General features: G+C 34.6%; 1 protein-coding gene across 1 annotated transcript in view; it reads left to right on the plus strand.

The window, feature by feature from the left end:
- Window positions 1-13,035, plus strand: part of Rpn10 (regulatory particle non-ATPase 10) — a 245,566-nt gene extending 232,531 nt beyond the window's left edge. The window contains exons 10-11 of the mRNA XM_090392358.1: window positions 86-150; window positions 12,650-13,035. Of these exons, the coding sequence (XP_090248484.1) occupies window positions 86-150; window positions 12,650-12,841 (257 nt within the window). The 3' untranslated portion in view covers window positions 12,842-13,035. The remainder of the gene's footprint in view (window positions 1-85; window positions 151-12,649) is intronic.
- The last annotated feature ends 1,643 nt before the right edge of the window (window positions 13,036-14,678 follow it).

A 14,678-nucleotide genomic window follows, 5' to 3' on the forward strand; every position in this document is an offset into this window, starting at 1 on the left:
TTGTAACAGTATTTATGGCAAGACTGTGTAGTTCTTCTGAAGTCCAAAATTTTTAATTATCATAATGTGTTTGTGTAATTAACAGAAGAAGGTAATCAGAAAGAAGAAGAACTCACACCTATGGATACTGATGAAAAAGCACCAAAAAAGGTAAGACTATATTTGGCTTTCATATACTGGTAACCTTTGGTAGAAATTTTTTCAAAGTAAGTGACACATGTAATATTCTTGTCCATGAGCATCTGTTGTTTTATTTGCTCGTCTTTGCCACAGCATTCAAGCATGGTTCCAAAATGAGAAATGAAATCATTTCTGTAAAAAAGATGGGCTCTTACCACTTTGTATTTCTTCTTTCTGGACGCACAATAAAATTAGATACAAACATTGTCAATCTTATCTTACCTCTCCTTCTCACTGCTTTTGATATGCAAGTCAGAAATTTAGTTTTTTTATTAGGAATTAGGTCACATACTCAATGAACTATTTTTAGATCATTTTATTCAAAACTGATTTTGTTGGTCTCAATCATAGGTAATAGGGTAGTTTCCACTATTGCTATTTACCAGTCTGATAATACATTTAATTGATAATGCATTATAGCATATGGCTCTGACTAGCTCATCACTGTCTCTAAACAATAGTTTTTTACATTTTAGAAAGAATGGTTATTCATGATGTACACACTGAGTTTCTTTTCATTCTCTGCACAGACCAGCTATAATGTTCAGAAATTAAAAGGGCATTATTTTTGCTTCTATAACTTACTTGCATAATTAAATTTAATTATGCAAGCAAGTGAGAGAAATCTAAACTCAGTTGCATATAGTTTGTTTCAGTTTCTTTAATTAAATACCACTTTCATCATTCTTATCATCATCACGAAATTCCTGCCATGTACCCTCAAGGGATGTGCAGGACATGATAGTACTACATGAAAAATTTACATCATTACTAACTTCTTTACATCTACAATTTTCCTCCAAATCAGCCTGTTACTTGTCAAGACTCCAACATTATCAGATCTTAAATTTCTATCTTCTAAGACACTTTGTACCATATCAATCCACCTATACCTTGGTCTTCCTCTGGGTCGTTTTGTTGCCAACCTGGCAGAGAACGCTTGTTTTGCTAATCCTTCCTCGCCCATTCTGTTTAAGTGACCATACCACATGAGATTAGCTCTGCTAACGCATTCCTGGATGCTGACAACATCAAGTACTTTCCTAATATCCTCATTTTTAATATGATATTGCCATTGATGCCATCTGTTCATGCCCCTAATCTTTCTCAGCACTCAGATATTCTCGGTCTCTAGTCTTTGGTCAAGTGTTTTACTTTTGACTCAGCTCTCAGATCCATAAGTTAAAATTGGTTTGAACACTGTCTTGTATACAGCTAATTTAGTGTTTTGACTAATTACCAGCTTTGTTGATTCTGTTGTCTATTTCCATACTTAATTTACAATCTTCACTGAAAATCATGCCTAAGTAGCTGAAATGTTTCACTTATTCTATAGGTTCTCCATTCACAATGCTGTTGTGATATTTTCAATGCTTCTGCCTATTTTCATGTTGTACCACCATTTTATATTTTGGTTTAAACTAATAAGAATACAATTTGGTCGGCTAAATCCCAAATTGCCAGCCCATCCTTGTTTGTTCACTATCTAGGTGGATACCTAACAGGGTGCACCACGAGAAGGTGACGATTGGACATTAGTTCAGAAACTCTGGTCGTTCTCTGCATTCCTTTAAAGGCCTATGTGGAGGTCTCCTCTCAGTTATGCAGCTTTGACCCTTAAGTACCCTCAAAATCACTCTTATATACAGGTATCTCTCGATTAACGCGGTTAATTACTCCTTCGATGTTACTGCGTATATCAAAATTGCGTTAATCAAATCTAATAATCAATGGCAAAAATTACAATTCGTCCATGATCGATTATTGTATTAATAATTCGTTTTATATGGTACTCTTTTAGAATGATAAAAAATGAATGCAAAGGTAAATGTTTAATAAACACTTGTACCTACATTATTTATGCAATTTTTTTATCAAAAGAAGTTATCAAGAGTCATTTTGAACAGTTTTAGCTTTTTTTTCTTATCGGCATAAATTCTACGATAACAAGCAAAATGACTCTCCAGATCTCCGCAAACAAGCAATGAAACATAAAGAAAAAACACTGTAAATATAATACATGATGATAGAAATTAAGTTAATATTGAATCCAACATTATTTCATAGCCGAATATAGAAACTAAAAGTTTCGGCAGATGCAAGCATAAGCAACCTTATGGGCAACTCGTAGTAAAGGTGGAGTAAGCTTCAGATCACTTTCTTTGTATTTTCCATAATGTAAAGCACATCTCCTAGAGGACATGTATGATAAATAAGCTTTTGGCTCTCTGTTTCAGTACATAATGGTTTATTTATTTTCAGTTACAATCTAGAAATTATTGAACAAAATAAAAAAAAAAAAAAACTAAACCATACTAAAATGACAATGGAGGTGGCAGTATCTCTCAGATGCAATTTACTGTCAAATATCACTCGTAACATATGAATGCACAGCTACACATGACCTCCAATCTATACACTGAATTGTGTAAGAATATTTATATTAAACATTTTGCATGTATCTGTCAGATCAGCTACGAGCTCCGCAGGGTTAAAGGCACGTTAATCAAATCCCGCATTAAGCAAGGGATACCTATACTTCATTATTTTAGCTGTGAGCTGTATCTATTCTATCATTAAATAAGATGTCATATAAGATGTGTATAATTTGATCCTGTCATAGTTTGTTTTTAATTAAGCTTCAGTTTGTTTTTACAAGTTCTATTGTAAACATAAATAGAAAAAATTTCGATATTTTGGATACGCATGATTAATACCAGCAATCCTTAAACATAAAATTTATATTATCCAACTAGTTGAGACCAACATTGAGGCTATTAAAGGCTTCTTCCATAACACAGTCCCATCCAACCTAGCTTACTACTAAGTTTTGCTTTCAAAATTAGTATTGATACCATTTATTAAAATCAGTGTTCAGAAGGCATAAGAAAAAAGTATATACATTTGAATGATGATGTTTGATATTGCAAGTGTCATATTTTTATGAAGATCTATAAAAAAATCTAAACTTAAATTTTCCAAGTTTCTTTTATTATTTGTTTATTGTTATTTTTTAATAATATCACTTAATGATTGAGCTAAAATAATTGGATGGTGGCTTCCACATAACTAGGGAAGGAATATGGAAACAGAATGCTTGCCTCAACTTCTGACTCTATGTCCAATCCTCACCATCTCTATGTGAATCCTTAGTAGGTATTGATTTGGATATTGAATGTTGTGAGAGAAGGGTCATCTACTAAACTGATTGCCTGATTCTGAATGGTTTGAAGATTTTTAATGAACCATCTCCAATGTGAGAACAGTATTCTATGGTTGGTTGGGTGGGTGGATTTGGAATTTATAAACTGGTGTGTAAGTGAGAAGAAGCATTGCTTTGAACAAAAGAGGTCATCAGGTTTGTTGGAGGCAAAGGAAGCTATGGATATGATGTGTTTCTGCCTGAATAAGTTATCTATAAATGTCAATACAAGAAGAGAGAATTGATCTTGACTGGAAATCTGAATATTATCAGAAGTAAGGGGAGAATAGTGAAAACTTTCTGCTTAACAATAGGGATATTTTAGTGCACAAAAAATTAATTCAATGCTAACAAAACCAATTTTGTTTTGTTAGCATTGAAATTTGCTAGGTTATCATCAGTCAACTTGAAAATTGATGAGATCATTGGTTATGATGTTGAGTATGGAGTGCACAATCTGGAATCATTGAGAATGTTTTTTGAATGAATTAAAGGAATGCAGTTTTGCCATCATCAGCAGATTTATGTAGTATAGGATTTACAGATTAGTGAGTGGTCATTAATGTTTGGAGGAAGAGCCTGTGAAAGTGTATAGTCCTGGGCGCCTTGTTATTGAAGAAAACTGATGAAAGGAAACCATCTGCTGTGACACAGTGAATGATCAAAGAAGGGGGGAAAAAACTGGTGATTCAAACAGAGAGGAGGGAGATTATATGATATAGCTTGGTAAGATTGCTTCTACCAAGCTTGCTCAGAAGATACTCTGGAAATATCAAGGGACTAACCACAAGAGATCCTCCAAACATTTTCCTGGCTTCCCCCCCCCCTCCCTTTTTCTTTTTTTTTTTTTTTTTTTCCCTCTCTAATTAATTGACTTTCCTCCAGACAGTGAAGAAATTGGCCCTTAATTCACTTGTCCATAATTTTTGAGAGTTTTGATGGGTGCCTTCTTTTTGGAAAAAGGTTAGAAGGCTTGTTTTTATTAGTATTTTATTATTATAGATACTATTTTTATATACTCTTAATAGGTTTATTAGTATCTAAACTATTGAGGATTTTTTTTGTCTTTCTGGGAAGATCAGAAGAAGCATGTAGTGAGTTGATTTTTCATGGATGTCTGTGCAAGAATTGGAAAAGATTGATGTCCTCTCTTATAGTGATATTACTTTGTCTTCTGGATATTGGAGTGGTGGAACCACGGAATGGCAGAGGTTGCACCCAGGAGACTTAGTGAGAGAAACTTTCCTCCTCCTCAGTAGCTGTTTAAGCAGGAGGCAAGTTTTCTACATTTCGTGCTTACAAAGTCTCCTTTGGACAGTGCAATGCTTAGGGCATTTGACCTGATGCCTAATCTTTATCATGGACCTCTTTGACACACCTGCTGAAAAAACTAGGGTTTGGATGATTGATGGAGAATGAATGCTCTCATTCCAGAAGAGATTGTTTGAGTTATTCAGCAGCATATTTACAGTGTATTTGAAGGGAGAACTAGTTAAGAGAAAGGCTAGGTTGTTTTAAAGTGCAATGAGAATTATTTAGTATTCTGGTTGGTAGATAAACAATTTGAGTTAGATTATTACTCAAATAATTCACTTTTCTTCCAGCTTTATCTGTGAAGTGGAAATGGAAAAGAGGTTATGGTGTTATCAGAGGAATTGCAAAAATACCATGTTGACATAACTGGGGATACTGAGACAAAAAAAAAAATCATAACAAATGACTTGATTTGAAATAAACTCTAAGATGATTATTCAAAATATGCATCAGGAATAAAAGTAGTACTATAGTTCAAATAAGTTAACACTAAGCATCAAGATACATTTCTTGAATTGGATTTCACAATGAAAAATTAACAGTTCAATTTAGACTTATGAATTAAGTATCAGGGTATCCACATGTTTTAGAATAAAACATGTTTGCATTGGCACGTGCTCATACTGTTATGTGATATGCTATACATTTATCTGAACACTAACAGTGGCAAAGAGAAAAGAACTTATGAACTTCAAAAGAGGTGTTACACGATCTATTCTTGACAATGGCATGAGTTAACCTAAAATCAGCTTTAGCAACATTATCAGCTAACCAAAATGTAAGGGTTCAGCTTTAGCAAAGAGATGAACAGGAAGACCTTCAAAGCTAACACCAAAGGAAAACTAAGTATGTTTGGAAAGGCTGTATACAAGAGTGTAGCTGTAATATAATTTCTCAAATCTCTCAACATCCGTGGTCTCCACGGATGTTGAGAGATTTGAGAAAGATGAGGGAAGTGAACAGATGGTGTCAGTGGTAGTATCAGATTAAAAACAAGAATGTTAGAAAAGAACAAGACATTGTTAACATTCAGGAATATGTGAGCATAGTTAAACTTGGATAGTATGGTCACTTAAATATGATGATTTAAATAAATTGGTAGTATGGGCAAATGACAGTGGTTGTTAGTTCAATGCAAAATGTAAGGTGCACTTTGGGATGAAAAGATTATTTACTTTGTATCTACTTGATGGTACTAGTTTACAGGAAATTGATGGAGGATCTAGGGCTGAAGGGTGGATAGAGATTTGAAATTTGGAGGACATAGTGCAAGAGTTGGCAAGAAGGCTGCATTTATTTCTTAACAAAGCAAATTAACATAACATTTATTTTTTCTTCTGTATATTCATTTATCAGAAAAATATATAACATAATGTCATAGGCATTGGAGCACTCTTCTATTAAAAAAAAAAAGGCTTTAAAATTAGAATTGATTTTTTTACAAGAGTTTTTTTTTTATATAAAAAAGCATATTCATACCAAGATTAGCAAAACGAGTGTTTTTTTTTTTGCCAGTATGAGAGGAAACAGGCCCAGAGAAAGACCAAGATCCAGATGGATTGATACAGTAAGAAGTGCCTTAGAAGACAGAAATATAAGATCTGATCATATTGAAGTCTTGACAGATAAAAGATTAATTTGGAGAAAAATTGTCAACTGGAAGTTAGTAATAATGTCACCTTTTCATGTACTATTATAATGTCCTGTACACCTCCTGAGGATGCATATCAGGATGCTTGATGATGCTTTGAAAGGCAGTATGGAAATCTTGGAAGTTAGTGTAGAAAAACTCAGAATTTTCATCATTGTTTACAGAGGATTTTCAGGTTACAAAAGGAGCTACCACATGCTTGGTTTCTAAAGAAGGGGGACCTACACATTATCACAAATGCAGACTATACTGGATTAACCATGCTACTGGCCAAGACATCTATAGACGTCAAGGTTAGCAATGGATGGGAAGTGCATATTAAAATTGCAATACCATTGATATTACATTGACATATATGATGGATACGAAGTGCATGAGGATGCGTATTTGACCCAAATGGCCGGTAAGGTGGTTAAATGACATTTTGATTGCTTTATAGAGCACTGAGAATTTGTGATATGGAACAGTGAATCATACTGCATCCTTTTTCCAATCAGGTGGGTAAGTATGGATTTAGCAAAGGTCTGTAGAGAACACCTTATGCTAAGTACATCATCACATTTGTGAAGTTTCACAAAAATTCCTGCAAACACAGTTCTTATTACAGTGGAAATTTACTACAGCCTTCTATGTACTATAACATAATGTCAAAATGCCCAGCTGAATTCTCATGGGCATTGGAGCACTCTTCTAAAAAAATTCACCATGCCAAACAATACATTATTATGAAGTCTATGTGAGTATCATTCTGAGAGTGGATTGTGTTACTGAGGTGTTATTTCACTGTAACACAATCCACTCTCCAGTACCATTGTGCTTAAAGATCATGGGTTTGTGACAAATTTAAATTGCTGACACACACACATGGTCTTTAAGCACAATGGTGTGCACGCTACATGAGTCTTTCAGCACTGCAGTCAGAACTCTCAAAACCTACACAAGCTTGAGTAGTGCTGTACTATACAAGAAAAGTTCTGTTACAATTTTAAACATTTAATTCCTAATAAGAACAAGCTGGATTCATGCCAAATAGAGGGTGTTAGGATCAGATCTTCACTTTATGACAAATAGTCGAGAAAGCATGGGAATATAACAAAGATCTGTATTTAAGTTTTGTCGATTTGGAAAATTCATATGACAAGGTGCCAAGAGAGAAGCTATTCAATACGCTGCAGTTATATGGTGTCAATGGGGCATTATATTCAGCAATACTTAGTCTTTATTTGAGTTGTAAGTTAGCAGTTAGAATTGAAGGAAGTACAGGAAGATGGGTTAATGTTAAATCTGGTGTGAGACAAGGATTTACATTATCCCCTCTGTTATTCATTATCTATATGGATCACATTATGAAGGAAAGTGGTATTAAACATGATATCAAAATTGGAGATGTTAATGTCAGCTCTTTGCTTTATGCGGATGATGTTATACTTCTAAATAAATCCGCTACAAGTCTGCAAGATTCTCTGACTAAATTGAATAGCTGTTGTAATAGATATGGTATGAAGGTCAGCAATAAAAAGACAAAGATAATGAAAATAGGCAAAATCAGAAACAAGGTGCCAAGAGAGAAGCTATTCAATACGCTGCAGTTATATGGTGTCAATGAGGCATTATATCAAGCAATACTTAGTCTTTATTTGAGTTGTAAGTCAGCAGTTAGAATTGAAGGAAGTACAGGAAGATGGGTTAATGTTAAATCTGGTGTGAGACAAGGATGTACATTATCCCCTCTGTTATTCATTATCTATATGGATCACATTATGAAGGAAAGTGGTATTAAACATGATATCAAAATAGCTTCTCTCTTGGCACCTTGTCATATGCTTTTCCAAATCGACAAAACTTAAATACAGATCTTTGTTATATTCCCATGCTTTCTCGACTATTTGTCGTAAAGTGAAGATCTGATCCTGACACCCTCTATTTGGCCTGAATCTAGCTTGTTCTTATTAGGAATTAAATGTTTAAAATTGTAGCAGAATTTTTCTTGTACAGTACAGCACTTCATATGGTATGAAGGTCAGCAATAAAAAGACAAAGACAATGAAAATAGGCAGAATCATTGAAAATGTCAACTGTGTTGTGAAGAGAACCTGTCGAACAAGTAAAACATTTCAGCTATTTAGGCACGATTTTTACTGAAGATGGTAAATTAAATATAGAAATAGACAGCAGAATCAACAAAGCTGGTATGGTGGGAAGTCAACTGAATAAATTCATATGGAATAAGAGAGAAATTAGTCAGAACACTAAATTAGCTGTATTCAAGATAGTGTTCAAACCAATTTTAACTTATGGATCTGAGACCTGGGTCAGAAGTAAAACACTTGACCAAAGACTAGAGACCACAGATATGAGAGTCCTGAGAAAGATTATAATCATGAACAGATGGCATCAATGGCAATATTATATTAAAAACGAGGATATTAGGAAAGAACTTGACATTGTCAGCATCCAGGAATGCGTTAGCAGAGCTAATCTCAGGTGGTATGGCCACTTAAACAGAATGGGTGAGAAAAGATTTGCAAAACAAGTGTTCTCTGCCAGGTTGGCAGCAAAACGACCCAGAGGAAGACCAAGATATTGGTGGATTGATACGGTACAAAGTGCCTTAGACGATAGAAATATAAGATCTGATAATGTTGGAGTCTTGACAAGTAACAGACTGATTTGGAGGAAAATTGTAGATAGGAAATTAATAATGATGTAAATTTTTCATGTAGTACTATCATATCCTGTACACCCCTTGAGGGTACATAGCAGGAATTTGATGATGATGATGATAAATAACATAATAAGAATAAAGTAGTAATGTGTGTAGTTATATCACAATATTTTGCCAAACTGGTTGGCTGAGTGGTTAATTTATCTGCTTTCTAGCAAACAGGCTGCAGTGTAAATTCTGCCATGGATGTTTGTAATTGCCCTTAGATGAAGATGAATTTCATTGTCATGTAAAACCACTGTTATTTCATTTATTCGATACTTGAAGTCTTCATAGTGGGTGCCTGGGCTATGTATAAAATAAATTTAAAAATATATAAAGCAAAAATGTTTAAATTCTTATTCCACATAAAGTATTAATGTACAATAGGTTTACAACTTTGCATGCTTGCAGTGACATAAATGTTATTATGTCGGAGTAAACAAAACTATTTATTTAACCATTTTCAATAAAACCAATGTACCTAAGTACAAGTAATAATACTTAGAATAAATTAATTCTTTTGAATACTTGTCTAAGGCCTCTTTAAATTTGTCTTCTGGAAATTTATTCTAGTATTGACTGCTCTTTTGCTGAAATATTTCCTTAAGTTTAAATTTGATGAACCTTTTATTTGTTTAAAATTATTTTCCATAGTTCATGATTCCTGAGAAAATAGTCCTTTCATTTGTTTATTCCTTTTATAGACTGGTCCAATCCTTTCTTATTTGCCTTGTCTCTAAAGTTTTCAGTCTACAGAATCAAAGTTTTCCTTCATAAGCAAAGTCATTTATTCCAGATACCACTCTCCTCTGCACTTTTTCTAGCATATCTATACAGTCGCCATAAATACTGACTGTTACAATTCTGCACATACAACTGTGCTGCCTACAGAATTGTATGATCTCATACGATAGTTCTGTTAGTGGCACTGTGTACAATCAACATTACCAAGTTTATCAGTGGAGAGAGCTGTCTAGCTGTATAGGTTAATATGCAGTGGGGAGATTCTGAGAACTTTGTAACTGTAATAGCACTTCACAAGGTTGGAATACAGCCACCTGTTATTTCCAACATGCTAATAACACTCGGTATCAGTAGGATGTTTGTGTATCAGACTATTACCAATTATAATGATACAGTAGATGTATCTGACCACCAAAGAACAAGTTGACCATGTTGCGTTAGGACACAACAGCTTGTGAGGGCTGTGAAGGAATGCCTCCTGCCTTAATCCTTTGAGAACACAGAAAGTGATTTCGAAGAGAATGATGTGACGTGTACTAACTGATGACTTGTGGGTGAGAGCCTATTGTCGTTCTACTGGACACTTCCTGACATCACAACTTATGCAGCAGAGAGTGATAAAATAAATAAAATAAAGGTACATCTCTGGCATTACATCAACAACAAACAGAGATATCCTGTTCACAGATGAGAAGATTTTCAATATTGATGAGTCATTTAACCACCAAAACTATTGGGTATATTTCCCAGATGGTTGCAGCATGTGAAATAGCACCCAGGATTCAGAGAGGTCATCACCCCATGTCAATGATGGCTTGGTGTGGAATGATATATTAGGGGGTATCCAAGTTGCATTTCTGTGAGAAAGGAGTCAAAAACGCTGCCAGAATGTATCAAGACACTGTGCTAGAACTTGTGGTATGGCCCCTGAACACCCCCTTGTTTCATCGTAGGCAGTGGCAATTCCAACAATAATCAGCTCTTGCACACAAGGCAAGGACTGCACAACAGTGGTTGGAGACAAATGCCCATGACCATATCATTATCGGAGTGGCAATATTTCCATTGGATGTTGTGCATACTGTTATCAATATGTGGCCTCACAGACTTTTTACATGTGTGAAGGCAAAAGGAGGACATTTCAAATGTTGAGTGCTGCTGCTGTATGTATGTTATACATGTGGTATGTATGTGCTGAAAGCTGTAAATGATTTACTGATAGATTAAAGGTTTATGTGCTGTTCAAGTTGTAACAGTGTTTTTTGGCTTGACTAGTTATCTTTTCTAAGATATGGACTCCAAACTTGATTACAATATTGCACACTTAGGCCTCACTTAGAATTTTGAAGGACCTTTGTTGTGTCCTAAGACACAACAATGTAATTATATAAGAATAATTACATCTCTCTCTTTGCTAGCCAAGTTCTTGCAAATGAATTAAAGAATTCTGTTCTTCAGTCCTGGCTGCTATATTACATCAGTGCGTAGCAAAAATATTGACTTTACATTTTAAACTAACGGTTTAATTTTAATTGCCTTTCCTGAGACCATCAGAATATCATATTTAAGTCTGTCTGACAAGATAACCTTTAATCTTCATTATCAACTACTCATTTTGGTGTCATCTACAAATTTTGACATTTAACTTTTGATTCTGTTATCAGTATCAGTGATTAAATTTAAGAACAGCAATGGACCCAGTGCTGATCCCTATGGAACTCTATTAATCAATAGAGTTTCATAGGGATTATGTATAATTTACTCCATCCCATAGTAGTTTATTCTACTATATACAGATATCCTCTAAATTAAGTATCAAATTCTATTCACCCCCATCTCTTACAACTCATCCACATGATCCTTGTAATTTATTCAAGGGTAATTTATTTTGTCTTTTGCTAATTTAATATATCCAAATGTGGAAATTCTTTCAATTATATCTTTTGAAACTAAATTATTTTCCATTTGCATATTTTGGATTCAGTAGAAAGGACCTTCAATTTCTTGCATGCATATATGATGTATAAACAAATTGCAAGATTATTATTTGCATGAACATGTTAATTGGCATGTCTGTCTTTTCTATCTTTACTCATAGTTATATGATAATTTAATCATAAGTTTTTTTTTTTTGTGATCCCACCAACAAAAGGCTGTTATCCCATAGTGCATCATTAGTATTCGTACTGTGGTTAGGGTAAGTAAATCCTGCTCTGGAGACCAGACATGGAACATTTTAAAGACACTTCAAAGTTTTAGTAAGCAGGGTGGTGGTAAGACCACCACTCTACTTATTGGTGGATGCTTTGTTGCTCACCAAGGGATTTAAACGCATAGCTTGTTTGTTGGAGATTGGATATGCTAACCACTTGGCCAACCAGGCCAGCATATAGTTATCACACTCAATGCACATGAAATCCAATATCGTTTCACTCAGTTAAAGTTGATATTTTTTCCACGGGATAATTATTGTGATGCCTCCATGGAGTCCAAGGACTCATCATGGGGAGGGCACATTACACCACCTACACACATAACTATACATAAATAAAAGTACATAATTATTGACTTCAGCTGAGGGTGGAGTTGGAAAATATTTTTTATGCTGTAATTTAGGGAACAGGCTCTAAGAAACACAGCTTTAAGGACTCGGGAGAAACTTAAAATATTTTGATAGAATAGTGTGGGGCAAAAGTCCTGAATTTTTGTGTCTAAATAAGCACCTTAAAATCAAATGTCTTATAAGAACCAGTTTTTTATTTTAAATATATATATATATATATATATATATATAGAAAGTGAATTTTTCCTTACTACATTTCATAAAAAGGTCATTTTTTATATTTTACAGGAAGAAGATGAAGATTATACAGAGGTCATGGAGGATCCTGAATTTTTGCAAAGTGTATTGCAAAACCTACCAGGTGTAGATCCTCAGAGTGAAGCTATTCGTAATGCAATGGGTAATTTAGCAAACATAGAATCTACACCCAAAGCAAAGAAAGATGACAAGAAAGATGAGAAGAAAGATAAAAATTCATAGTTTATCTGTATAACCTTCTCACAGAATTGTAGAAATAATATATCAGGAATATGGTCGATTTTTGCAATCACTTACAAATTACATTTGGATAATGAGGTGTAGCAGTCTTACAAGGATGTTTCCAGTACTGTGTGAGGAACTCATCTCTGATTTCATTCTCAAGAGATAATAAACATGTTAAGATTGAAAGTTGATTCGTTTTTGTCTACATGTAATTTAATTGTCAGTATTAGCTATAATGAAAATACAGTGTGAATTTGATTGCACGAAGCATTTAAAATTTCTTTTTTATATTAATCATAGATTTTTTTTTTTGTATACAGGGTGTCCCATCAATTTGTAAATATTTCAGTAATTTATAAAAATTGGTAGAGTGCAGTTTGCACAAAAGTGAATCACAAAGAGGAGGAGCTTTTTTTTTTATTTCTTGGAAAAAATTTAAAAAATTTAGCTCAAAATTGCACCAACAGAGGATGATCCCATTGATGGCACTGAAAACTTATTTATTCATATGCAGGAAACCCATTACATGTCACTACAGTAATTCTTTAACATGTCTGCTGGCACAAGCAATACGAAAGCATGGAACATATTCAGGTTGGCAACTTTGTTGCAAATGGCATCTTTTAAATCCTCTAAGGAAGATGTGCTGCTCAGGTACATTCAGGACTTTAAATAGCCCCACAACCAAAAATATACTGGTGTTAATTCCAGGGACTGAGGGGGGGTGGGTGGAGGGGGCATGTGGAGTTGCAATCATGGCTGATGAGTCATTCTTGACCGGATGTGGTGATGAAAAACTGCTTCATGGGAGATGTGATATCAGGTGTTGTCCCATCCTGCATGAACCTGTAGGAAGAACATTTTTTCCCTGCAAGCATGGTACCACGTTTTCGCATAGCAATTAAAAGCACTGTGCATTTACTGAGCATATCTTCTAGCTCTTTGTTGTACATGGCTCTTCAAAGAAAAAGGGATCCACAGTAATGAATGCAGTGAAGCTACACCAAACAGTGAGTTATGGTGAATGCAACAGCTCCTGTGTGTAGGTGTGTGGATTGTGCTGCACCCAAATTCAACAATTATGCACATTAATTGTCCCATGCAATGGAAAATCCACTTCATCTGTCCAAAAGATGTTGTCCAGTCATTGTGGATCTTCTGTGAGTTTTGTTAAAGACGACATTGCGAATTCTTCTGCTTAGTAGTATCACTTGGTAACAGCTGGTGAAGAGATTACAGTTTCTATGGATACAAGTTTAACACACCATGAATGATGCAGAATATAAACGTTTTCGCTATGCCCATGGTTCTTGCAGCTTCCCATGCACTGCTGATGCCGCTCATTGATTCTGCCACTAGTATGGGCTTCAGATAACACTGGTCTGCTGGTGTGAGGGTGATCTGACAAGCTTCCCATTTTCTCAAAACGTATTAAAGTCTGGCAGGAATGGTAGGATGACCTTGACTTTTCTTCATTCTTTTCTGTGTTCAAAACTTTCGGAATACTTCTGCTGATGATTCTCCAATTACGTAAAACAACTTCGCTAACAATGTTATCTACCAATGTCAGCATCAGGAACAAACCTTTCTTTTCACACAAAAAAACATCTGTTCTCACCAACGACTGGGAATTTGCACACATTCATTACAAGCTCTCAGTGATACATAGTGCATTTTATAGAACTCTTCATTTGCATGTATCTCACAAATGAGGCATGTGGTATAGCACTCTCTATTGCTGAAAATTTTAACTAAAATTTTTATTCCTGCCAAAAAAAATCCCTCCTTACGATTCACTTTCATACAAACCATATTCTAATATACCAATTTTCGG

Source organism: Typopeltis vanoorti, chromosome 5, assembly GCF_054136105.1.
Source record: "Typopeltis vanoorti isolate ZY-2024b chromosome 5, IOZ_Tvanoo_1.0, whole genome shotgun sequence".
Taxonomy (NCBI): Eukaryota; Metazoa; Arthropoda; class Arachnida; order Uropygi; family Thelyphonidae; genus Typopeltis; species Typopeltis vanoorti.